Raw genomic sequence first — 27,766 nt, 5'->3', positions numbered from 1 at the left:
TCCAGTGTTTTCTCACCATGAGTTTTGTAAACAACAGAGAGGTTTGGAAGCAGCCTCGCGCAGGAGTGCGAGAATAATTGCTAAGAATTTGCCAATTAAGCCTGCTTTCCATGAGAATCTTTAAGGAGTCAAACATCTGGTCTCAGAGATTAGCTTTCGTTTCTGGTTCCCAGAGAACTGCTCTCGGCGGGAAAGTTAGACTCTATATAGGTGTTTTACCCGCGGAGTAACTTTGCGGAGTCAATTCGTCAGCCTCCGGAGCGAGTTGTGTCTGGACAGCGCGCTCCGTTTCAAGCCTCGTTCCTGCTCAAGCCTTGTCCTTGTTTCCAGCCTTCGCTCCTGGTTTCCAGCCTTTGTTTACCTACGGACCTTGCCTTGTTTCCCAGGACTAAACCTTGCCTTGTTTCACGGATTTTACCAAGTTATTCCACGGACCTTGTTCTTGTTCCTCGTTACCTTGTTCCACGATTCAAGCCTTGTTTTCAAGTATCAAGTTATCTCCTAGCCTTGCTCAAGTTCATGGACTAAAGGACCTTGTCATCTCCCCTCACTTTGCCTGGCAAAGTGAGTGTTTCGGTTATTGGATTACAACTTTGGACCTTAATATTTCATATTAGACATTGTTTCTTGGACTAATTTTGACCTTTCCTGAAAGGTCTGCTTCTGGACTAACTTTTACATTCGCTTTTACTAACTTTATATATTTCCTTAATAAAGATATTAGATAGAATCTGGCCTCTGCGTATGGTTATTGGTGCTCTGTAGCCTGGGTCGTGACAGAAACAGACTGGCAGCCAAGTATAGTTAACACCATTACTTTTATCTCTTAACTTCCAGGTTCTGTTCACTGTTAGCTTTGGCTTCACCTCTATTTACCATCCATCTTGCCCGTAAGGCTGAATTTTGGACCTCTTTCAGCAGCGGCAACAGGTGTTCAGCAGTTCTGCCATGGAGCCCAATGACTCCCACTTCTTGGACGACTGCATGGCTGAACTGACGAAAAACCCCTGCGACTGCCAAAAAAAAAAGCAAAAAAAAAGCTGGTGGCAAAAAACAGGAGGCATTCTGTCTTTCCCTTAAAATCTATGGAAAGAGCTGGCTTCTTCACCCTCCGCCCCCCCCCCCCATGTGATGAGGTTGTGGGGAAAAGCTGGAACGGTGCAGCATGCAAGAAAACAGGTCCCCATGTCCCCTGGGCGGGCGCTGCCAAAGTTGCCACGATCCGCAGTGATTTTCAGCAATTCCGGCAGTGTGACAAGGTCCCTACCTTGCCATATAATTCAGATTATCAAAGTAGATAATCCAGATTATCTACTTCGAACTGGATTATATGAGTCTACACTGCCATACAATCCAGTTCAGCACAGATATAGTAATCTGCATTTATATGGAAGTTTAGATAGAGCCTACTGTGTTTCCCCGAAAATAAGACAGTGTCTTATATTAATTTTTGCTCCCAAAGATGCTCTAGACCTTATTTTCAGGGGATGTCTTATTTTTCCATGAAGAAGAATTCACATTTATTGTTGAACAAAAAAATGAACATTTATTATATACTATACAGTAGTTGTCATCATAAACCAGCATAACCAGACAAACTGTGAATCCTATCAAGAATTTCTTGTTACTACCAGTATTTCCATGTACAACACTCTATGGTACGTACATTTACCGATCCTGCATGCTCTGGTGTTCTGTTCGGCGGGCATGCTTCCAAACAAAAACTTTGCTAGGTCTTACTTTCGGGGGAGGCCTTATATTTAGCAATTCAGCAAAACCTCTACTAGGTCTTATTTTCTGGGGATGTCTTATTTTAGGGGAAACAGGGTAAGTACCTCTGCTATGTGGTCCCCACATGAGATACACTAGTCAGAGCTCCTCTTCAGTTCAAAAAGCTGCAGTAGGAAATGTGCTCAAGTTCAGAGTGTGTCTCCTGCCCCATGGCAAAAGATCCACTGGCCACTCCTGTATCAAAGGAAGGTGTTCCTCTGCTCATCAGTGCCATGTAATGGCCCACTTCGGCTTTCCACTAAGTTGTCTCTGCCTCTTTCCATAGTTTTCCTTTTTTAATTCCATTGTTTTGCAGATATATATACACATATACCGATTGTGATTATATTTAGCACTTCCTCTTCACTCAGAATGGCATGCTCAGGAACAAAACACTGCTGCTGATGCTCTGAGACACTGCAATAAATCACAACATAAGCCTCCCAGCATTTAAATCAGGAACTTTCAGTTGCAAGCCAAAATTCAAAGACAAAGGGGAAAAATCTCAAGGCCATTTTTAAAATTATGCTGGTGGCAACCCTTTTGTACTACTTCGCCTGCACAAGGGAACAGCATTTGGAACAGTCACGCAGAACTGTGCTGCCAAAAGTTTCCAAAGGATTCATAAGACCAGAACTTGGAAAGGTTACTTCTCTGGACTACAAACTCAGAATTCCTCAGCCAGAAGGGACAGTAGCTATGGTGGTTGGTGGATTCTGGGAGATGCAATCCAAAAAAGTAAGAATTCTGAAATCTGATAAAAACCAAGACAAAGTCAAAGAACAGCGCCATGGACAGTCAACACTAAATAACATTCAGACACCAGATTTTCTACCACTGCTTACTTTATTTGCACACAAAGGGATCTTGTAGTACCACTGCATGAATCCCTTGTGAAGAACTTTTTGCATACTGATCCAAAGAAATATGACTCTGTCTTTAAATTCTACCTGCATGGATATCTTTCTTTCTTGATTTGTACAAGCACCTACCTGTTGTGTAACCAGAACAGTGTTCCCCAGTGTCTTCCGGGTGCTTTAGACTTTAGCTCCCAGAATCCCAGATTGTTGACCAAGGCAGCTGGGAGTTAGTCCCAAACACCCGAAGGATTATGTCTGGGGAATCACTGGACTGGGAAATGTATGGAAAGGACAGGAAAGAGATGGGAAGAAGGAGAAGAGGCAATCTAGATACAGGCAAAAAAGTGAATAAAAATAAATTTTAAAAAAACAGTGGAGAAAACAATAACAATCATGACTGAAATTTATTTGCCTGGCCTGATTTCTTATGTAGTACTAGACTTTGGGGTCGGTCACAATTATTTTGCATTATCCTTATTTTCTTAGTAAGCCAACTTCATTGCTCTTAAAACTCACTTCTACTATCAAATATAGACTGTCCCCGGGTTACAAACATCTGACTTACAAATGACTTCAAGTTAAGAAGCAGGAAGTGACAGAAATCTATCCCTCAAAAGGGGAATTCATTCCTGAAAGAGTTGGCATGGGAAAAGGTATCTCCACTGAAGCTTTAGCACCAATACTTGTTTCCACAACAAGCCAATTTTTTCAAAATCCAATTCTCACAGGGACAGAAACTAGGGTCAAATTTTCCTAAGAGGGGCACAGAGAGCAAAACAAACACTCCAGGAGTGTTAACTCTTTCCTATGTTATCCAAAGCATGCATATTAGGCTTGGGCCCGAATCAGTTTGAACAAATTATTTGTAATACTGAGTGGTCCGTTTCATATAACCTCCAAAAATAAAATGTGGAGGAGAGAGCTTGGCAAAATGGATTAAGGGAGCCAGATTTTATCGGTTGCTAGAGTGTGTCTCCTGGAGTTAAATCTGCAACATATCTGAGGCAGGGGTCTGCTGCAGGGCTCCTGGAGAAGATGGGATTATTGCAGCACGTTTTTCTCCCACACCCCGCAGCAGCAGCATCCATCCATTTCTTTTTGGAAAGTTTCCTAGGTTCCTCCTTCAGAGAGGGCCCTGCTGGGAATGAGCTTTCCCGTCAGCACTTGCATGGGGTGGGCATTGAAGAGTCTCTGAGTTCCTCTTGGAGCATGATAGGAGTTGAAGTTTTTTTCTCTCTCTCTCTGTTTCTCAGCAAATAAAAAGCCTGGTAGTGTCCATGCTCTGATTGACTGAGAATGGACCCAACCAGCAACTACAATTCCCAGAACCCTCTCTTGAATTTTGTGTTATTTTTAAAAAATATTATCGTTAAAACTTAAAATAATTCTTGAAAAATCAGTAGATTGGTAAATTGTTTTGAAACTTAGCAGGACTGCAGTTGCAAATGAGGTCTAAAACTGAGGAAGGTTTCATACAGATAGACCTTAAAATGAGAATTGAGCCTTTAAAATATCCCATTGTAGCTAATTGGCTGAATCTTTGCCAAATGAAAATGGCAACACCCATCCCAATTTGAGTAACTTCCTGATAAACAGAATGAGGGGGCAGCCAACAATGGACCCTGAAACAGCATGCCTTTTGGCCGAACTGCACACCTCTAATGCATGCATGCATAACATACATACATAGACGTGTGTGTGTGTGTGTGTGGCTGGAGTTACACTGAAAAAAAATGAACCTGTTCCGACTTACAAACAAATTCAATTTAAGAACATACCTACAGAACCTATCTTGTTCATTACTTGGAGACTGCCTGTATCTACCTACAAAGTTTCCAAGATTTATTAATGAATCCTACTTGGTCACTACAGTCTAATGCACCATCGATTCTAATGCAGAGCTCAATTTTCAAAACCTTGAAACCAAAAAATGTATTTGCTGAATGTAATGCATAGTAGCAAAAAGTGCATTCTTTTTAATTTGGCTAAAAATATATGCATTACAATTGCTGCATGCTTACATTTTCTTCTTTAAAAACAAAAGTGTTAGAATACCAAAGCTTCCAGCCATCAAAAAGAAAACCTTAGGGTGCATCTATGCTGTAGAATGAATCCACTTTAATTGCCTTGGTTCAATGCTATGGAATCCTGGGGACTGCAGTTTTACAGGGTCATGAGCTTTCTCTGCCAAAGAATGCCGATGCCTCACCAAACTACAAATCCCAGAATCTCATAGTATTGAGCCCTGACCATTAAATTAGAAATGATGTCCCTCAAATAGGAACTCCATGCGCTCCTGAAGCAGCTTCCCCTTTTGCTTTGGCTCAGCATTAAGATCACCATATTATGCAAATATAATACGCATCCTAATTTTGACAAGGTAATTTAGCCAAAAAAGGTGAGCATTAATTTTGAGTGATTTTAAAGAGCCAAACTGCAGAAGGATTAGGTAGATGAGCAGCAGGGTCAAGAGATCAGTGCAACTTCATAGCCAAACTAAGGCCCCTTCTACACTGTTCTTCTATCCCAGGATCTGATCTCAGGTTATCTGCTTATCTCAGATTATGTGGCAGTGGAGAATCCCGATCCAGTTCAAAGCAGATAAACTGGGATAAGATCTTAGGATATAAGGACAGTGTGGAAGGGACCTTACAGGTTTATTGTGGCACAAATAATTCATTTACATCGGTGTGGTGTAGTGGTTTGTGTGCAACTCTGGAGACCAAAGGTCAAATCCCCACTATGTTGTGGAAAGTTACTTGGTAACCTTGGGCAAGTCACACTCTCTCAGCCTCAGAGGAAGACAAGGACAAACCCCCCTCTAAACAAATGCTACCAAGAAAATCCAATGATAGGTCACTTTTGGAATTAAAGTCTAAGAATGGCCATTAAAATAAAGTTAGACAAGGCACACAACAACATAAGAAGAGTTCATATTCATCTAAGTCAATGGTTCTCAACCTGTGGGTCCCCAGATGTTTTGGCCCACAACTCCCAGAAATCCCAGCCTGTTTACCAGCTGTTAGGATTTCTGGGAGTTGAAGGCCAAAACATCTGGGGACCCACAGGCTGAGAACCACTGATCTAAGTGTAAGTGGGGGGAAAACATAAATAGTAATAAGAATAATAAAACACCTGTACAGCAAGTGTTCAAAATGCTTCATACACTCCACCTAACTGTAATCTTTATCACAACCTAGCAAGGTAAAAAGTGTAATTATCTCCCATATTATGAGGGAGCAGTAGACATAAGAAGTTAAGCAGAATCAATGGAGGTTAGTATCTGAATGGGTGATCACCAAGAATAATGAAGTGCTGTGGGCTACATTTCAGAGAAAGGTAAATATAAAGGTTTTCCTCTGACATTAAAGTTAAGTCGTGTCCAACTCTGGAGGTTGGTGCTCATCTCTATTTCTAAGCTGAAGAGCTGCCGTTGTCCGTAGACACCTCCAAGGTTATGTGGCTGGCATGACTGCATGGAGCGCCATTACCTTCCCGCTGGAGCGGTACCTACTGATATACTCACATTTGCATGTTTTCGAACTGCTAGGTTGGCAGAAGTTGGGGCTAATAGCAGGAGCTCACCCCGCTCCCCGGGTTCGAACCACCGACCTTTTGATCAGCCAGTTCAGCAGCTCAGTGGTTTAATCTGCTGCACCACCGGGGGCAATAGAAAGGCAATAGTAAATTTCCCCTATTCCTTGTTAACAAAACCCTTTGAAATTCACAGAGCTGCCATAAGACAGATGACTTGATAGTACAGACAGGCACACATTGTGAGGGAGAATGGGATGAGGCCAAAATAGAGTGACCTGCACAAGGTTCTTATAAATTTGTTACAGGACAGCATAAGAGATTTCCCGGCATGCAAACCAATCTCTGAGCATCTCTCTTTAGCTTTGTTTCCCAATAGGGCTTACCTCCTGTCCCATTCTCTGCTTCTGCATGGGCGACATCTTTTCCCTACTTTCCCTTTCAGGGAATTGGCAAACTCACTGCATTCTCGGGGGCGGTAATTAAATTGAGTGGTATCTCTGCACCTCAGTGGGCATTGCCCAGCTCCGTCTCCGAGGCCTCCGCTACCACTAATGCATCCCACAGCTTCAGGCGACAATCGATCAATATCTGGCTCAAGTTATATTAGAAATCTGCTTCTCTTTTAATCAGACTCTATCCAACTTCTATTCTGAAATGCCAAAGTCTTCACAAGAACTCCCACTGCTAAGACAGGACAGCGTACAAACTAGAAAACTAGAAGAGAAGGCATCCTTGGGAAACTTTAAACATTTACACCAGAAAAGATATAAGAAAAACAGAGACACTAGGGACTTTAGACATGCATTCATTGTGTGGCAAAGGGCAAGTTAGTTCCTCTCAACTCAATTGTCCAATCTGTAAAATGGGAATAGGTATGCTTTGGCTCACTTTTAAAGAACTATGGCAAACTGTTTAGTATTATTATTTTATTCAAGCAGCTTGCCTCCTGGGCCAAACAGCAGCTGGTAGAAGGCTGATTGTATCCAGACTACAGCTGAGGGAATAGATTCAATGCTTATTATTGTCTGTGGCTAGAATCCTGGCACTCATGGCAAGGTGAGTTTTTAAACCCACATACAGTAGAGTCTCACTTATCCAACACTCGCTTATCCAACGTTCTGGATTATCCAAGCCATTTTTGTAGTCGATGTTTTCAATATATCATGATATTTTGGTGCTAAATTCGTAAATACAGTAATTGCAACATAACATTACTGTGTATTGAACTGCTTTTTCTGTCAATTTTGTTGTATAACATGATGTTTTGGTGCTTAATTTGTAAAATCATAACCTAATTTGATGTTTAATAGGCTTTTCCTTAATCTCTCCTTATTATCCAACATATTTGCTTATCCAACATTCTGCCGGCCCGTTTATGTTGGATAAGTGAGACTCTACTGTATAGACAAGTTTTAAATTATGTGTCATTTTGTCCATCTGAGTTCAGGGCAGCATACAAAACTCCACGTCACCAGTAAATATACATATATAAATATAGGTAGTACATATGTATGATCCTCACAACCAACCCGTGATGTATGGTAGGAATTTGAACCTCCACGCAGCCTTGGAAATGCATTGGGTAACCTTGACAACATCACAATCTCTCAGCCTCAAAGGGAAGCAAAGGCATAGCCCCTCAATAAATCGTGCCAAGAAAATCCCATGATAGGGTTGCTATAAGTCAGGAATGACTTGAAAGCGACAATCACTGTAGTTTAGCTTCTTTACAAATTAAAAAAAAAATACTATATGGAACAGGTAGACATCATGATAGTTAATTACACTATTCTGAATTAATAAAGGACATAAACTCTACATATTCTTAGAGGTGCCCTTTTCATCACACACTCCTTCTGGTAGTGAAGATCAATTACAGGCATGATCCTGTAAAGTTGGACTTTGAGATAGAATTTCAGCAGCTACAACTTTTCTCACTCTTGGAACCCTTCAGGGGACAAAGCTGTGCTTGCTATATTTCTTCTCATAACACTTCCTAAAATCCAAACTTGTATTTGCTATTGGATCCAGAGATCCAGAGTCCCAAAAAAAATCCCCAAAAGTACTTGCCCAAACTCCAGATCTAATCTGATTTTGGGAGCCAGAAAGTCCCACAGAAGAAACTTTTCCTGGCTTCTGCTTTGGCTCTAGCTAGCCTCTCACCTCGCTGATTCATTAAAGCCACTTAAATTTGGCGAGGGCACCTTATGTCCTGGGCAAGAGATTCCTGGCAAAGCTTCTCGCTGGCTCAGAAAAAGCCACTGGGCTCATCTGGAAGACTGCAATGGACCTCGGGTGCAACCACACCGCATTCATACAGTTTGACACCACTTTAACTGCCAGGGTTCAGTGCAATGAGATAATGGGAGTTGTCGCTCGATGAGACACCAGCACTTTTTGGGAGAGAAGACTAAAGAACTTGTAAAACAACTTCCACGATTCCATAACATTGAGTCATGGCAATTAAAGGAGTGTCAAGCTGCATTCATTCTGCAATGTGGATGCATCCCTTGGACTACCATTTAATCTGCCACCCTCGGAGTCCAGGATTGGCATCCTGGGCACAAAATGAGCAACAGGCATCCCCCCAAGCAAGAAAATACACCAGGGCTCACAAGGGAAAGCCATGTTATTGGACATGTGTAGAAAAGAGGCTACACAAACAGATGGTTTGTTGTTTCTACTGTCCACCTCCCTCCTTACCAAGCAAATAACGTTTCAGATGTATGGGCATAAAAACAAAACAACAGATGCCTCTGGGGAAAATATGCTATCCAGGAATTCCTAATCAGTACCAGAAGAGATTCAGGGTGCATCTACACTGTAGAATGAATACAGTGTGGAACTACAGTAGAGTCTCACTTATCCAAGCTAAATGGGCCGGCAGAAGCTTGGATAAGCAAATATCTTGGATAATAAGGAGGGATTAAGGAAAAGCCTATTAAACATCAAATTAGGTTATGGTTTTACAATTTAAGCACCAAAACATCATGTTTTACAACAAATTTGACAGAAAAAGCAGTTTAATACACAGTAATGTTATGTTGCAATTACTGTATTTACGAATTTAGCACCAAAATATCATGATATATTGAAAACATCAACTACAAAAATGGCTTGGATAATCCAGAAACTTGGATAAGCGAGGCTTGGATAAGTGAGACTCTACTGTACTTGAATTGCTATGGCCTGAAGCTATAAAAACGTGGTGGCTATAGCCCAGGCATGGGCAAATTTCGACCCTCTGGGTGTTTTGGACTCCAACTCCCAAAATTCCTATCAGCCTCCGGCCCTTTCCTTTCCCTCCTCAGCCACTTATCTGAAGAAATAATACTTTCATGTATAATACAGTACAACTATTATATTAAGTCAGGAAGGGATTCCGCTATTTAATAACTCATTTGTTTTGTTTTTACTTACTGTCTCATAGCTTCAATTCCATACAAGCCCGGAAAACTCACTGCAACCCAGTAATTCCAGCCATGAAAGCCTTCAAGAACACAATATTTCTTCAATTTTTTTGGTGCTGATTGAATGAGAGTTCTGGTCAACTGCGAGTCTACTGCATATGATGATATGGGATAGTCAGGAGTTATTAAATACTGAAACCCCTTCATAGCACAGTCATAATGTGTTATATAGCTATTCTAATTTCAAATCAAAGTATTATTTCTTCATATTTTGGGGGCCAGTTGCTTGAGAGTTCTGTTTAACTGGGGGTCTGCTGTACGTGATGCTAGGAGACAGATAACTAACTAATGCATTTACACACTGATATCAATTAGATTCTATTGATATCAGTGTGTAAGTGTATTAATTAATTATTCGATTAGCCTCATCGTAAAAACTACACATGATAGAGAAAAAAATAAACACAGATCTGAATTCAGCGCAAAAAATCTTTGTAAAAATGACCTAAAATTATATCTGATGAAAAATACTTGTTGGGTTGTGTTATTAGCAAGTCTGCAAAATATTTTCCCCATTGTTCTAAGGGAGGTATCTCTGAGGTTTTCCAATACCTATCACAGTGGTTCTTAACCTTCCTAATGCCGCGACCCCTTAATAGAGTTCCTCATGTTGTGGTGACCCCCAACCATACAATTATTTCTGTGGCTACTTCATAACTGTCATTTTTCTACTGTTATGAATTGTAATGTCAATATCTGATATGCAGGATATATTCACGGGACCAAATTTGGCACAAATACCCGATTCTCCCAAGTTTGAATACTGGTGAGGTTGGTGGGGATTGATTTTGTCATTTAGGAGTTGTCGTTTCTGGGATTTATAGTTCACCTAGATTCAAAAGAGCATTCTGAACTCCACCAACGATATAATTGAACCAAACTTGGCACGCAGAACTCCCATGACCACCAGGAAATACTGGAAGGGTTTGGTGGGGACTGATCTTGAATTTTGGAGCTGTAGTTCATCTACATCCAGAGAGCACTACGGACTCCAAACAATGATGGATCTGGACCAAACTTGCCATGAATACTCAATATGCCCAAATCTGAACAGTGGTGGAGTTTAGGGAAATAGACCTTGACATTTGGGAGTTGTAAAGTAAAGGTAAAGGCTTCCCCTGACATTAAGTCCAGCCGTGTCCGACTCTGGGGGTTGGTGCTCATCTCCATTTCTAAGCCGAAGAGCTGGTGCTGTCCAAAGACATCTCCAAGGTCATGTGGCCGGCATGACTGCATGGAGCACCGTTACCTTCCCGCTGGAGTGGTACCTATTGATCTACTCACATTCACATGTTTTTAAACTGCTAGGTTGACAGAAGCTGGGGCTAAAAGAGGGAGCTCATCCCGCTCCCTGGATTCGAACCACCAACCTTTTGGTCAGCAAGTTCAGCAGTTTAACCCACTGCACCACCAGGAGGGCTTGGGAATAGTAGTTGCTAGGATTTGCAGTTCACCTACAATCAAGAAGCCGCTTGAACCCCGCCAACGATAGAAATGGGCCAAACTTCCCACACAGAACCCCCATGACCAACAGAAAATAATGGAGAGATTTGGGTTCTTAAGACCATTAGAAATATGTGATGGTCTTTGGTGACCCCTATGAAACCCCCTCACAACCTCCCCAGTGGACCCAACCCCCAGGATGAGAAATGCTGATCTAGCATATACTATTCACTACTCTCATTTCTGGAGCCCCAGGTGGTGGTATGGGTTAAACCGCTTAGCTGCTGAACTTGTGGACCGAAAAGTCGTCGGTTCGAATCCAGGGAGTGGAGTGAGCTCCTGCTATTAGCCCCAGCTTCTGCCAACCTAGCAGTTCAAAAACATGTAAATGTGCGTAGATCCATAGGTCTGACAGGAAGGTAACGGTGCAGTCATGCCAGCCACATAACCTTGGAGGTGTCTACAGACAACGGCTTAGAAATGGAGATGAGCACCAACCTCCAGAGTCGGACTCGACTAGACCTAACGTCAGGGGGAACCTTTACCTTTACTCTCATTTCTGATGATTACAAAAAAGTTTGATTTTGTTGGCTTGGGATATTGGACCCGCTCAGGAACTTTTGACCATACCAAGGTATTTATTTTTTTATTTACTACATTTATATCCCGCCCTTCTCGCCCCAAGGAGACTCAGAGCGGCTTACAAGTTATATGTTGTACCTACAATACATTATATCATTAGCATAGCACAATATTCGCATTATATATTATACTATCTTGTACTATACCACTATACAGTAATTTTATTAGTAATATTACATTTAATATATAATATATAATTATATTGGGGCCTCTGGTGGCACAGTGCTGATATGCTGAACTTGTGGACCAAAAGGTCCCAAGTTCAAATCCCGGGAGCAGAATGAGCGTCCACTGTTAGCCCCAGCTCCTGCCAACCTAGCAGTTCGAAAACATGCAAATGTGAGTAGATCAATAGGTACAGCTCCAGCGGGAAGGTAATGGCGCTCCATGCAGGGGAAACCTTTACCTTTACCTATATAATTATATATGTAGGCATCCTAGCAGGCATTCATGTTTACTCATGAATTTTAACTGGTCAACCAAACCCACATGCAAAGTCTATGAGACGCAAAAAATTATGATTCCCTCCTGGCACTATCTCAAGCAGATATTGACATGTCTGTAGCGGGGGGGGGGGGGGATGAGGGGTTCAACCCCCCCCCCCCCCGAATTTTTTTTCTAGCTACGGCCTTGGATTCAACGCCCCCCCCCTCCAAAAATTTTCAGGCTTTTAAAAAAACTGAATTTTAACTGTTTAACCAAATCCCCAGGAGTGTCCACAGAAGTTTCTCTGTCTTGAGTGTCCACTGAAGTTTATCCATAGAGCCTGCTTTCTAAATTATGTTGCGTTATGGAACTAGGTAGGTAAAGGTAAAGGTTTTCCCCTGACGTTAAGTCCAGTCGTGACCGACTCTGGGGGGTTGGTGCTCATCTCCATTTCTAAGCCGAAGAGCCGGCGTTGTCCATAGACACCTCCAAGGTCATGTGGCCGGCATGACTGCATGGAACACCGTTACCTTCCCGCCGGAGCGGTACCTATTGATCTACTCACATTTGCATGCTTTCGAACTGCTAGGTTGGCAGGAGCTGGGGCTAACAGCGGGTGCTCATTCCGCTCCCGGGATTTGAACCTGGCACCTTTTGGTCCGCAAGTTCAGCAGATCAGCGCATTAACGCACTGTGCCAACATTAAAAAAAAGTTTCAACCCACCCCCGCATTTTCTTCTGGCGATGGTCCTGATGCCAGGATCCCACTCCACGGAGCCCTGGTGGTGGTGGAAGCGTCGTGGCGCCGCGTGGAGCCCGTTCCCGCGAGCGGAGCCCCCCCCCCCCCCCGCGGCGCTCTGCCCATGCTCACCTTGGGGTTGGCGAGGAGCTGGTGCTCGTCCTGGTGGAGGAGGGCGCGGGCGTGGGACTCGGAGTTGTTGACGTAGACCTGGAGGCAGGGGTAGAGCGAGGTGCCCTTGCAGTCCGCGCCGCAGGTGAAGGTGCACTCGAAGGACTCGCCGATCTGCGCCACGGAGAGCACCGTGCAGTTGGCCGCCTTGCCTTGCAGGTCCTGCAGCGCCGGGTTCAGCCAGCAGAAGCCCAGGATGAAGAGCGAGACGATGCCGGAGACGATGAGGAACAAGCCCAGGCGGATGCTCTTGTCCTCCGCCTCCGTGTACTCGTAGGCCACCCGCAGCTTTGCCATGGCCCCCGCCGAGGGCAGCCGGGCAGGCGCATGGGGGGCCGGGGAAGGAGAGACGGGAGAGCAGCCCGGCTCACTCACTCACGCCCTCACTCACTTGCCCACTCCCGAAACTGAGGCTCCGCGGGGCAGTCGCCAGTCCGGGCGGGAAACCCTGGCGTCGAGCAGAGGCGGGGTTCAGGAGCGGAGGGAGGGAGCTTTGCCAGCCCTCCCCCCCCCCCCCTTGACAGGAGAAAGGGCTTTCCCGCCCCCTCCCTCGAGGTAAGCCTCTTAGCTGGACCTAGAGGAGCAGGACGGGGGCAGAGCTAGCCGCCTCAGCGAGGGGTAAGCTCCCATCCACACATTCGCGCACACACCCCTCTCCTGCCATTGATGGTCTCGCTCGCCCCCTTTCGCGCCATTCACGTGGCCAGAATGGAACGGGCCGAGGGGGGGTGTTTGCGTGAGGAATCCCATTGGCTTCCCTGTCTCCTCACACACGCCCTCCTCCTCTCTGTCTCTTTCTCTGTAGGACAGCTTGGCCCGGGATTATCCGTCCCCTGCGGTTTAAGCCCAGGAAGCCGGTTGATTACTCGCTCTGATTAAGAGCCTAAATGGGGGGCGGGGAGAGGGGGTTTCGAAGCGGGGCGGCGCCGCCACGTGCGGATTCATTCAGAGGAAGAGGAGGCACGTGCTCGAGGGCTATTTATACACGCGCCTTTCATTTAATTCGCGGAGGCTTTAATCCTTTTCAAAGCGACCGGCGATTCATTCAAGAGTTTGCCTCTTTTCTTCCCCCTCACCCCCCCCTCCCGCTCTTTCTACTGCAAGTGATTTCTTGGAAGGCGGGAGAAAAGCTGGAAAACACTCCAGGCCAATGGGGACTCCACCACAGACATCAGAAGAGCTGCATTGCCAAGTACAAGCCATGAGTCACGACAAAAACCCACCCAGAGCAAAAGTGTTCTTACCGGACATCAAGGGAACGTGTTGTCGAAGGCTTTCATGGCCGGGATCACAGGGTTGTTGTATGTCTTTCGGGCTGTGTGGCCATGTTCCAGAAGTATTATCTCCTGACGTTTCGCCCACATCTATGGCAGGCATCCTCAGAGGTTGTGAGGGAACCATTGACCGCACAGGGAAGCAGATGAAGAAACACAACCTGCAAACTATTGCTTATTTATTTATTTATTAACGACATTTATATCCCGCTCTTCTCACCCCGAAGGGGACTCAGGGCAGCTTACAAGTTATATATACAGTAGAGACTCACTTATCCAAAGCTAAAACGGGCCAGCAGAAGCTTGGATAAGCGAATATCTTGGATAATAAGGAGGGATTAAGGAAAAGCCTATTAAACATCAAATTAGGGCATGATTTTATAAATTAAACACCAAAACATCATGTTATACAACAAATTTGACAGAAAAAGTAAAGTTATGTTGCAATTACTGTATTTACGAATTCAGCACCAAAATATCACGATATATTGAAAACATTGACTACAAAAATGGCTTGGATAATTCAGAAGCTTGGATAAGCGAGGCTTGGATGAGTAAGACTCTACTGTACATACAATATATTATATTATTAGATAAAGGTAAAGGTTTCCCCTGACGTTAAGTCCAGTCGTGACCGACTCTGGGGGTTGGTGCTCATCTCCATTTCTAAGCCGAAGAGCCGACGTTGTCCATAGACACCTCCAAGGTCATGTGGCCGGCATGACTGCATGGAGCACCGTTACCCTCCCGCTGGAGCGGTACCTATTGATCTACTCACATTTGCATGTTTTCGAACTGCTAGGTTGGCAGGAGCTGGGGCTAACAGTGGGCGCTCATTCCGCTCCCGAGATTTGAACCTGGAGTTCAGCAGCTCAGCGCTTTAACACACTGTGCCACCAGGGGCCCTATTATATTATTAGTATAGCACAATATAAGCACTATATAAGCATTATATATTATTATATTGTATTACACCACTATATTGCAATATTATTAGTAATATTGCATGTAATATAAATATTACACCTATCTACAGGCCCACGAAAAAAATCCAACAAATGCTACACTCAGCAAAGGACGAAGGATCCTCTCTCCTCTGCAGGAGTCTACCGTATACCATGAAGCTGTTGACAAGTCTGCATATAATAATAATACAGTAGAGTCTCACTTATCCAACGTAAATAGGCCGGCCGAACGTTCGATAAGCGAATATGTTGGATAATAAGGAGAGATTAAGGAAAAGCCTATTAAACATCAAATTAGGTTATGATTTCAGAAATTAAGCACCAAAACATGTTAAACAACAATACGCAGTAATGCTATGTAGCAATTACTGTATTTACGACTTCAGCACCAAAATATCACGATATATTGAAAACATTGACTACAAAAATGCGTTGGATAATCCAGAACATTGGCTAAGCGAGTGTTGGATAAGTGAGACTCTACTGTATTATAATAGCTTTATTCTTATATCCTGCCCCGTCTCCCCAAAGGGACTTGGGGCGATTTACATGGGGACCAAGCCCAGCTTACTTACGTAACCATATCGCCCCCTACGAACCAGCATGAGCTCTTAGATCCTCCGAGGAGGCCCTTCTCTCTCTCCCACCTCCGTCACAAACATGACTGGTGGGGACAAGGGAGAGGGCCTTCTCGGTGGTGGCCCCCCAGCTCTGGAACTCTATCCCTAGGGAGATTAGATTAGCCCCTATCCTGGCCACATTCCACAAAAATTTGAAGACTTATGTTCCAATGTGTATTTGAACTGTATGTCCATTTTCATCACCAGCCAGTCTTAACCATTTACTGCCCTAACCGTCAGCACTTTACCCTATTCCTGAATCTCATTGCCTTGCATTTTTGCACATGTCTGCTTTCCCTGTAATTTCTTAATAGCCCCACCGTTTAGTCCTGATGCTCGCTATGTATTTTATGAATGTTATTTTACTGTTATTATTTTAATTATACATGTTGTATTTTAGCTCTTGAACAGGCTTGGTCCCCTCAGGGAGATGGAAGCGGGTTATAAATACAATTTTATTATTATTATTATTAGTAGTAGTAGTAGTAGTAGTAGTAACATCATATTCTGGCAAGGTTTTCAATCACTAGCATATGATCATGGCCTTCTGATATCAACAGGCCAAAACATGTTGAGCTTTTCAGTAATTAAACATTATTTTTCATCTAGTTTTATAATAATAATATCAATAACTTTATTCTTGTATCCCATCCCATCTCTCCAAAGGGACCTGAGGCTGCTAACATGGGGACCAAGCCTAACAATACACAATAAAATACATCAACACAGGTACATTTAAATTATAACATGTAACAGCAAAACATCCAATAAAATTAAATTAAAACATGTGATTATATACCACTGAAGAGAAGATTTTGCTCAAACAAAATTTTTGGCTCTTCTCTGGAAGATCATACTTTTACAAAAGATAATGATTTTCTAATGGTTGTGAATGCCATTTTCTCCAAAGGGTTATGGAGATTCTGGTTTTCCAAAAGGTTAGAATCTCTAAATGGTCATGCCTTTCCAAAATTTCTTATCTTAGCCTTCTTTTATTATTTTCATTTTAGTGGCCAAACTTCATAAATCTATGTTTTGCTTTTTCTTTTCTTTTTTAAAACATGCTTAAAGTAGATAATGAAGCATCCTGTCTTTTCTTTTTTCTCTGTTTTGCTGATTCAACATGCTCAGCAAGGGATTTTGGCTCTTCCTGTTGTTTACCTTGTTTGTTGAGGAACACATAGCTACTATTATTCCAGATAGAGCTAAATTCCACTCCCCCCCCCCCCCCCACTCAAGCATGAGTGCAATGTTTACAGCAGATCCAGTGCTGTAACTGAACACTGAATGTCTGGATTTCTCCAGCCTTTCTCTAGCATCCTCCCAATGCCAATGCTGCTAAAAAAAACCTTCCAACTAGTCTCAGGATGAGAAGGAAAGGGGGTACTGATAGGTATAAAAAAGAGGTTGTAAAATGGCCTTAACTGATGTATGCTTGTAAATAACAACATTTTTGTGCCCAGCCTGGTTCCCTGGTTATAAAATTCATTTAAAAACGGAGGTGTCACTTGGCCCATAAGGCTCTAAACCTTAATACTGCTGTTTTTCCTATTATGCTTAATTGTGTTTATATGGATTTTTGTATGTTAATGATGTTTCTGTTTTATTTTAGTGGTGGTTTTGTTTTAATGGACTGTTTGCTTTTATATCTGTTGGACCTTCTGTCCCATATGTAAGCTGCCCCAAGTCCCTTCAGGGAGGTGGTGGCGGGGTATAAAATAAAGATATTATTATTATTAAACACTTCAGGACAAAATTTAATGAGAAAAGTGCCTTATTATATATAAAATGGCATGGTCCACTCTTGAGATGGGGAATTGCTTTTCTGTGAAGCAACCAGTGTGAAAGATCATTTTTGTTTTTCCTCCCACAATAACTTCCCTGTTGAGATTAGGTGGGCTCCCAATGCTGCATTTTCCTGATTGCTAAGATGTTCAGTTCCCCCTAATGATTATAATGAAATATCTTGTCAATTTAGTTTGATCTTTTTATTGCTATAATTCTTCATTTATGATATATTTTTATCAATAGTTCATTTGTTTTAAATTGTAAACTGTCTTGAGTTCCAGTCCTCAGACAAAAGGCAGTCTATAAATAAAGTCAGTGAGTTGGAGAATGAATCACCCACCTGATTGTTTTGTCTACCCTTCCACAGACATGCCTCTGCATTTAGCTGTGTTAGTTTCCTGCACCTTAGACCTGTTGCACACTGTTTCAAAATTAGTATGCCTTTTTGGAGGGATAGACCTGTTAGTCTGTTGCATATCGGATGCTTCAAAATAGTATTTCAAGTGCCAGAAACTTCTTAATGCACAACCTTGAGCTATCTACTTGAAAGTAGTCCATTGGCCCTTATTCTCAGGTGAGTGAGTACAGCATCACTTCAGTGTTGTGTATAGATGGGCATGTTGAAATATGCTGTGCCAGAACTATGCAGCTCCCATACAGAACAGTAACATTACAAAGCACATGTCAATAACTGGGTATCACTGCACAATTCACAGTGCACTGCCATATAATGCTGTATGTACAACTCTACGTCCTCACTTTCATTGTTCAATATTTTTAGCCCCCTCCACACCTTGGAGTATACTCTTCCTATAGTTTTCTCATCCTGAGCCAATGTTTTCCTATACAGTGAGCTCTCGGCATCTGCTGGGATTTGGTTCCTGAACCCACCATGGACACTCAAGCCCCATTATATGACATTATATGACTGGGGTTGGCTGTCTGTATATCAACACCAAGTTGCCATAGTACTTTTAATTCGTTTAAATTATGGTTAAGAAAGTATTCTAGTGCCAACTCATTTTGAAAAGTGTCAGAATAATGGCACTCACAGCAAGGTTTATAATGAGTGTGTGATGAGCAGTGATTCATTTGCTGTCCCAATATGTAACTGACCACATCAAAATATCACTAAGGAAATGTGGAATTACAAAAATTATGTTCCTTATACTTCAAAAATAAAGTCACAATGTCTCACAATCTAGGGCGGGGAATGGAAAAACAGGAATAGTACAAGATGACTATGACCGAATGAAGGAATTGTGACAATGTCTCAGAAAGGGAGCATGTCAGTGCTTCAACAGACACTCACACATGCCTCTGAACCCATTTGGTTTGAAATGCTGAAAGAAAAGCAATTGCCCTGACAGTCAGTAGTTTTAACTTGTCAAGTCACTTTATCACGAGCACTTTAACCTCCTAGCTTTTGGAAGCTCATGTATCATGTATTGCTATTTTTGGTTGACTTTCTATGGCTTCCACTTGGGAGTAAGCTCCCTGTATGTAGTGGGGTATGTGGGTATCCAGATGGATACACTCAGTCAAAGAGGCCACAGCCTTGGATCTGAGCAGAGTTATTGATGACAGGGTGACTAGAATGTCTCTCCTCACAGGATTGCTATAAATCAAAGCTGACTTGGCAGCAATTAACAACTCATAGAGCTGCACTGTACATGCTATTTTACCAGAATCAACTTGCTGGTCTCAACTGGAGTGGACCCATGGAAACACTTGAATTTATTTAAATACTAGCTTGGGGACCCAGCGGTGCCCGAGTTATTTGACAATGGCATTGTTTGTTTTGGGAAGTTTGGTAATATTAATTTGGTAATGTGCCTTATCCATGGGGGTCTCAGTGGTTTCTGGAAGTGAGTGAAGGTACTGCAATTCCCATTATTTGTGATCCATCCTCTCCCAAAACTCACCAGGTAGCAAAGTACGTCACGGAGAGTCCGTGTGCCAAGTTTGGTCCAGGTCCGTTATTCATGGGGGCTGAAGTAGTCTCTGGATGTGGATGAAGGTACTGCAAATCCCATCATCCGTAGTCTGTCCTCCCCCAACTGCATCGGGGGGGGGGGGTCTGTGTGTTAAGTTTCATAGAGTTCATTGCTTTGTAGAGGTCTCAGTAGTTGTAGGAGCCGAATTGGGTGAAAGTACTGCAAATTCCATCTTTTTTGGTCCATACTCCCCTAAACTGCACCAGGATGTAAAGTGGGTCATGGGGGCTCTGTGTCCCAAATTGGGTCCTGATCCATCATTGGTAGGGGTTGCAGTGGTTTGTGGGAGCTGAAGTGATTGAAATTACTGCAAATCCCATCATCCATGGTTTGTCCTCCCCCCAACTGCACCATGATGTAAAGTAGGTCATGGGGGTTCTGTGTGCTAATTTTGGTTTAGGTCCGTCATTCGTGGGGGTCACAGTGCATGTGGAAGTGGCAGCCAATCAGAAAGCTGCCACATACATACACATATATGTACAAACACTGACTTTTAATATATAGTTTGACTAACCTAGATTTAGGCCTTTGTGTGTATATCTCTGAAAAGCAGCCACATACAACTGACCAATCAAGCTCTTAGTGCAGTTAGACAAAATGTAAAAACATAAGGCAAACACTGTAACAGTTCTTTTTCAAAGAATAAAAAAGGAAGAAAACAAGTTAAATGTTAAGCATTTGTATCCTTTTATTTCCCTTATTTCTGTCATTGTTTGCCAACAAACATTGCAGAGATTGCTTTGATTTACTACTATGCAGAACCTTTATGGAAATAAACTGCTGCTCCCAACTGGAGCCTTTCTGATAGGAGTGTACATCTGCATTCAAACTAAGATAAAAAAAATCTATCCATAGCTCTCTCATTTCATTTTGATGCTGATTATAACATCACAGTGTTCTTTGCTTCATAAACTTCAAGCTATTATTTCGGTTATTCTGTCAGCTCATTCACGGTACAGAATTATAGTGTTACCATTCTATTTTAACTGCTACAACACCATCCTATGGAATCCTATGGTTTTTAGTTTGGAGAGGCCTTGAAGCAAATCCCAGGCTTCTATAAATTGAAACATGGCAGTTAAAGAGGAATAATAGCTCCATAATTTGTAATGTAAAGGGAACCCTGGTCTCTATTTTATGATTCTATACGATGAAATCCTTAGATTTGCATTTATGGAGGCAAAGGACATGTAGGATTCCAGCCCCTATTTCTATTTGTAGTTTTCTCCCCCCCCCAAAAAAATAGGGGCTCACAGCAGTATAAACATTAAAACACAATCGAATTAAAATATCAATGTTAAAATAGGTTTAAACTACTAAGTACATTCAAAACAACTTTAAGCATAGTTGAAATGATAAAAAGTAGGGTATTTTCCTAAATAAGGAACAGTTAAAACATAAAATCAGCTTCTGGGGGAGGGGGTGAAATAAAAATGCAAATTTTACCCAAAAAAAATTACAAATTAAAATAGGACACTGAAGAAATGTGGGAAATCTCATGGTTTACATTAGAGTTCCTAGAATTCCCTAGGGAAAAAAATAATAAACATGGGGTCACCTCGCAACCAATTTCAGTGAGAGATTTAGATTAGCACTAAAGCATGCTTAGAAAATGGTAAACTCCTGTTCCAGGCCTGCGCTGATCCATTATTTATCAGCTTGTCCACCAGCCAATGCAATCTGGATACCCTGAACTAATGTTGCAACCCTGAATGCAAACATTCATTAAACGCTGAGTACAGTTTAACCTTTAGGCAGAAGCCTTAAGTCTTAATTGTTTATATTGACTATCGAGACTGTTCATTTACTTCTCACATTCTGCATTTAGGGCTCAACTTGTGTTTCGTATACTGTCTCCGCTTGAACTCTAGTCAGAGGGGACTTAGGTCTGTCCTTGGGATCAGTTTTTAGAAATACCTCCTTCACCCTCAACACACACAGCTCCCTAATAACTGCAGTTCAGGCAGGAAAGTTCAACTCGCTTCTGGAACTGCAGCAGTCAGCTGAGTTCATAGGAAAGGCGATCTATAATGTGCCCAGCTCAAATGATATATTGTTTATTGACTCCCTGCAGTGTACTTCTGGACTCTGGGAGTGAAAAATTAAGTGTTGCCACCTCTGTGGTTAAGGATGAAGAATGCCGATGGTCTGTTGAAGAAATAGCATTTTGAGAAACACAGCAGCATTAAAACTAAGAACTGGAGAAAGTTGTAGACAAGTCCTTGTAAAAGCTGGCCAGATGGCTGGCCTGTATATCCCCAGACTGACCCAGATGCGATTGGGATGCTTGTGAGGTTAGGTATCATTAAAAGGCAGTAAGTGATTATTTAGTGTAGTCAGTCTTTCAAATTCATTGGGCTTAGGGTTAGAGAACCACCATGAAAGTAAACACTGCAAATAAAGAAACTGCTGCTTTTTTTTAAAACCAGAGATAATATCTTTTTAGGAATTTCTGGGTCTTCCAGCATGACTCTATGGAAGCTGGCCATAGAAATGTACATTATTTATTTATTTATTTATTTATTTATTTGCTTCATTTCTACCCTGCCTTTCTCGACCCCGAAGGGGACTCAAGGCAGCTTACAAATCCAGCAAAAATTCAATGCCGCACAGGTAAACAATAAAACACATCTCATCAAAATATTAACCATCTAAACATATAAGCAATTAAAACACATATCAATCAATCAAACAGATTAAAACCATATAAAATGCTGAGTCATGATCTCATATCCAAATCATTTTCCAAAATCCATAGTCCATTATTCAAGCTATTGAAGTCTCATTCCGTAGTTTCCTATTCACGAAACGCTTGCCTAAAAAGCCAGGTCTTAATTTTTTTCCAAAAACCAGGAGGAATGGGGCCTACCTGATGTCACTGGAGAGGGAGTTCCACAGCCAAGGGGCCACAAATCGTGCATGCAAAGAGGTTGGGAGACAGAGCACAGGGCCTTCCCAGCCGATCTTAAAGCTCTTGTAGGCTCATAAAGGGAGATGCATTCAGACAGGTAAGTTGGACCAGAACCATATAGGCCAAGACCAGCACTTTGAATTAGGCTCGGTAGCAAACTGGCAGCCAGTGGAGCTGACGTAACAGGGGAGTAGTATGCTCCCTGTACACCTCCCCAGTTAGAAATCTGACTGCTGTCTATTGGACTAATTAAAGCTGCCGGGCTGGCTTCAAAGGCAAACCCAGGTAGAGCGCATTGCAGTAGTCTATCTGAGATATAATAAGAGCATGGATCACCGTGGCCAAGTCTAACTTCTCAAGGTATGGGTGCAACTGGCACACAAGTTTTAATTGTGCAAAAGCTCCCCTGGACACTACTGAAACTTGACGTTCCAGGCTCAGCAATGAGTCCAGGAGAACTCCCAAGCTGCAAACCTGTGTCTTCAGGGGGAGTGTAACCCCGTCCAACACAGGCTTTAACCCTATACACTGTTCAGCCTTACAACTGACTAGGAGGATCTCAGTCTTGTCTGGATTCAATTTCAATCTCTAGAAGACCTAGAGATTCCTAGAGATATCTTCTAGAAAACTCAGGGTCCTCCATCATGACCAAAGGATAGTACCAAGGACCATAGTATTTCACTGGAGAATTTGGAGATTTCTAGAAAGATTTTAATAAAATCTGTGAATAATTGAATCCACAAAAGTCAAAACTGCAAATGTGGGGGGACAACTGTACTATTATTGCATCCAACTATCCTGATATGGCAGAAACAGCTCTCATAAATCTTTTTCACTTGCTTTTAAGGCATCCAGTTTTCTGCTTCCCCTCCCTCACTTCTCCCCCTTTGTTTGAGATTTACTTCAATTGCTGCCAATTTGTATCCAAAGTGCAAAAGTAGTTTACATTCATTTTAGCAGCAGGGAGAGGCGGACTCCTGCTCTTCCCAATATGTTCAGGGGAAAGAAAAATGCTACTTTATCTCCTAGCATATGTGTTCTTCCATATTAGCAATTTTTGCCATTTTAACAACACTGTCCTAAGGTTAAACTGGTGTTGCTTGGTCACATGGGTCTCTGAAAAGTTGGAGGGTGAATACCCTAAGGCAACAGTTGACAATTTTTTCTTGCTAGTGTTGCAATAGCAAAACTATGGCCCAGAAGCCCCAATATAGAATTGACAGAGTACATGAAACTGAACATTGGTTTTCCTAGCACAAAGTATGAATTTTTGGGTGTGTTGGCAACACATGGCTTCTTTTATGTCATTTGCAGATTAACTTTAAAGTGTGTTTTTGGTGTGGTAAACCACTACAACCTGTTCAACTGAAATATACAATTCAATGAATTTTCTCCACATCTTGAAAACAGGAGAGATAAAACTGCAATTATAAGTGTTTTAAGTGGTCTCTCTACCTCAATTACAGTCCTTTAAAATATTTTTTTTGCCCTGCTGTGTTTCCTTCATTGGCTTTGAGAATTTTGAGTGTTGAGAATTTTGCCTTTATAGTCCCCTTTGGAGCAGTTCACATTCCAAGAGGGCTGAAACTTGAAGAAAAGTCCTGTGAAGAAGAGCTGGGGGTCAACTTTGGTGGGGGGGCAATCTAGGGCATTTTGGGACAAAAATGAATACCATTTCTGCCCCTCATTGGCACTTCCAGATTTCTATACTTAATACTCACCTGCTGTAAAGGTTCTGAAAAGTATATTTTCCATTGATCTTCTGGATGTTGGGGATATAAAGAATGCAGCCTATCAGCAAAGTCCATGGATGGAGTAGGATAAAATTTCGTCATACATTTTAATAAGAAAATTGTGAACTCTTGTTAGGTCTGAATGAGAAATAAAGCAACTTACCAGTTGTCTTGACCATCCATCCATCCACCCACCCTGTCATACATTTTAATATACAAAGCCTTGTTTGAGTTTAAGGATATAAAAAGTAGTATCTTACCAGTACTGGCTGACATACTGACCATCTATCATCTATCTATTCATTCATTCTTGCAGGATCCAGATTTGTCCTTTAGGCCCGGTATTATATGTGCTGATTCGCACAACTTAATGGAAAGAGCCCTAATTCTCTACCTGATATTTTCAACTGAAATGTAGTTTTGCCCCTGAAATCTGGGTAAATATATTTCTGAAATTACATCATGATTAGATAACATAGTTGAGACTTCAGCTTCTTTTAAGAAAGAACAATCTTGAGGTATCAATTAAGCAAAACAATTATGACAGTTATTTGAGTAGCTCAATATTATACTACTAGCATACTACTGAATGCTAGTTTCTGATGTTGCACTAGTGGATGCACAGCAACCTAAAACACCTTTCATCATTCATCTCACTGACTTCAATGGGATTTACTTTTCAGTAAGTCTCAATACTCCAAAGGCAGCAGATCCCATCCCATCGTGGAAGGTAATCAGAGTCAAACCCCATAAGTTCTTGGATGAGAGAATACCAGGTGTTGTGGGTGATATTTCAGAGGAACTAGAAAAACCACCTGTATTTATTATCCAATACAACTCCATTAAATTCATAGGGTTGTCATAAGTGGAAGCTTGCCTTACTTAAACATCCTTTGTGATGTAAAGTAGAAGACAGTATAGTTGGTCATTAGTTGACCAAAATAATTTCCCCCTAAAAATTCAGAGTGCCAGCCTGGAGACCTCAATTGCTCTTTGGGTGGTCTCCTAAAGCTAGAATGAAACAACCAATTCTCTCTGTAGCTCAAGAGGATTAACTAGCTGCATAGTAGGAAATGTTGTTCTTCTAACAAAAAGTTTACAAGACTATTGGCTGTTGATGATGCTGTTCTTATGTTATTGTCTGGTAGTAATGTGATGACTGTGATGTTTTAATCTAAGTTTGGTTTTAATCTTTGTTGGATCAGGCTTGTCCCCATGTAAGCCACCCCAAGTCACTTTGGGGAGATGGAGGCGGAATATAAAGTTGTTGTTGTTATTAAGATGGGCAATTACAGGGGGCAATGTTTGTTCCTGTGCCCATAACAGACTATATCAACTTACAAGACACCATCGCCTCTCTCATCATTTAGGAACAAGCCAGACCCCCACATTTTGGCCAGAATTCAAACAAGAAATGTCATTTCTGGCTTTGATTTTGGCCAGTCACTGGAGGTTCTGGCATGTTCTATGACAAAGCTTTCCAAACTGTGTGTTAGCTAGTGTAGGTGTGTTGCACGAGTAACCTCTGAGTCTAATGAAAAAAAGCATATGTTGTGTTCCCATACATTTCCTTATTACAATTTATACATATCTGTATCTCCTATAAATGGCTGGCTTAACATCCAGTTTGCTAGTAATACTGAATTACTGTGTTACGAAATGATGCATATTTAAAAAGTGTGTCATCAATATGAAATATTTGAAAAGTTCTCTTCTAAGATATGTGGGGTGGGGGCTTAGGGAAACAAAACCGCTGCAGTTGCAAAGGTTTTGAGTCATGGTCATTAAGTTTCTAAAAATCACGAATTTTTAGAGGATTCAGAGTCTGCACTTTAGTGTCTGAAAGGCTGAATATCTCCCACAGACTGCACTTTGCCTATCCCTGCTCTAGTAGCAGGAAGTGCGAGCCAGGTTTGCCATTAATGAGATGGAACTGTGCAGAGATCCATGTACATACTGTGCAACCCCATCCCACTAGCTGACAGCAGAAAGCCAAAACATTGTGAAATTCTGCTTCATTGGACTGTGGTCAAAATATCCTGAGCTGTAGCCGCCCAAATACAAAGATAACCATGTACTCATAATTTCAAACATTTATGCCTACAGAGAATGACAGCTAAGATCACATTTGGAAGTGATATGTTCAGTTTAGGACACCATACATATAAAATGGACACAAAAGAAGTTGTAAAAGGGTATAAATAATTGCTTAAATGCAAATGGTACTTTAAAAAACCAGAGTCCTAGAAAGATTATGTGGACATAGGCCAGCTGGAAAAATTATATTTCTACTGATAGACAAAAAGAATGAGTAAAAACACCTGTTAATCTATATGCTAAAAGAGGAAGGGTGGGGGGAGACTGGCTCCAATTAAAAGGATGGAGCTTCACATGAAACTTGTGATCTGGAAACAAAAAAAATGAGGTTAATATTGAAAACCTGCATCAGGTAAATGTCTTATTGGGTAGTCTATTCCTCCTCTTATTAGTAAAAAGGAAAATTGGAATGTAAAATTGCACAAACCTTTTCCCCAGAGTTCTTCAGGAACCATGTATTTTGGACAGCAGGTGCATGTTGGGTTTACTAGCGAAGTCAATTTCTTCTTTACCACATCATTAAAAATACTGAGAAATTACAGAAATGGCAAAAAGTGCAGTGACTGGATTGAAATGAGACAAAGGTAAGATTACCTTGCCACTGACCAATCTTTTCAATCCATATTAAGTTGCAAAAGCATTTCAGTTTTGTATAACATTGGGATTTCTTGCTTTCGTGTTCCTAGATTCAGCTGGTTCTTCATAGAAAGTAATGATCAGGATTCTAAATATTGACATACAGTTTCAAAACACTGCTTTTCTTTACACCAATTACCTGTGCTACACACTGCTATGATCCAGAATTTTTTTTTAATTCCAATACATTACAAGTGGTGCATTTGCTTTGACAAAAGCAGTTTGCAAAGTTTGTATTAAGACCATTTACATAATTCAGAAAACCTCTCTAAATAAAAAAAGCTTAGTCAGGATAATGTATCCCAGCAGACACTGTTGTAATTAATTCTTGATTCAAGAAGGGTTGCTAGTCAAGTTTACATTTAATTTTCAGCAGTGTAAATATACATGAGGATGTAAGTACTTTAATTAACATTATGGAAACAGAGCTGAAATGAATTTAAAAACCAATAGGCTAGGGTTTGATAGACATCTTTTGAAGCTATTTAGAAATTGCTTCCTGGTTCTGAACTGTAAACAGCACTGATTTAAATAGGCACACTTTTATTGTACTCATTTGTTTTGAATGCAAATGGCTTATAGTCTAAGCACTAATAAAATACTACTACATAGATAAAGACTTTAAGGATAAAAAATGAACACTGAAAAAACACAGAAGCAATACTAAAAGTTATTTTTAAAATATGG

The 27,766-nt window shown here is 41.6% G+C and overlaps 1 protein-coding gene and 1 long non-coding RNA gene across 2 annotated transcripts in view; one reads left to right on the top strand and one right to left on the bottom strand.

The window, feature by feature from the left end:
* Nucleotides 1–13,499, bottom strand: part of kcnmb4 (potassium calcium-activated channel subfamily M regulatory beta subunit 4) — a 35,515-nt gene extending 22,016 nt beyond the window's left edge. The window contains exon 1 of the mRNA XM_062982611.1: nucleotides 13,020–13,499. Coding sequence (XP_062838681.1) covers nucleotides 13,020–13,355 — 336 coding nt within the window. The 5' untranslated portion in view covers nucleotides 13,356–13,499. The remainder of the gene's footprint in view (nucleotides 1–13,019) is intronic.
* Nucleotides 13,491–18,037, top strand: LOC134299533 (uncharacterized). The gene is made up of 2 exons (XR_010006752.1): nucleotides 13,491–13,613; nucleotides 14,163–18,037. It is a non-coding gene; the product is annotated as an uncharacterized LOC134299533 (long non-coding RNA).
* Nucleotides 18,038–27,766: the final 9,729 nt, after the last annotated feature.

Source organism: Anolis carolinensis, chromosome 5 (assembly GCF_035594765.1).
Source record: "Anolis carolinensis isolate JA03-04 chromosome 5, rAnoCar3.1.pri, whole genome shotgun sequence".
Taxonomy (NCBI): domain Eukaryota; kingdom Metazoa; phylum Chordata; class Lepidosauria; order Squamata; family Dactyloidae; genus Anolis; species Anolis carolinensis.
This window is presented reverse-complemented; position numbering and strand designations above follow the sequence as displayed.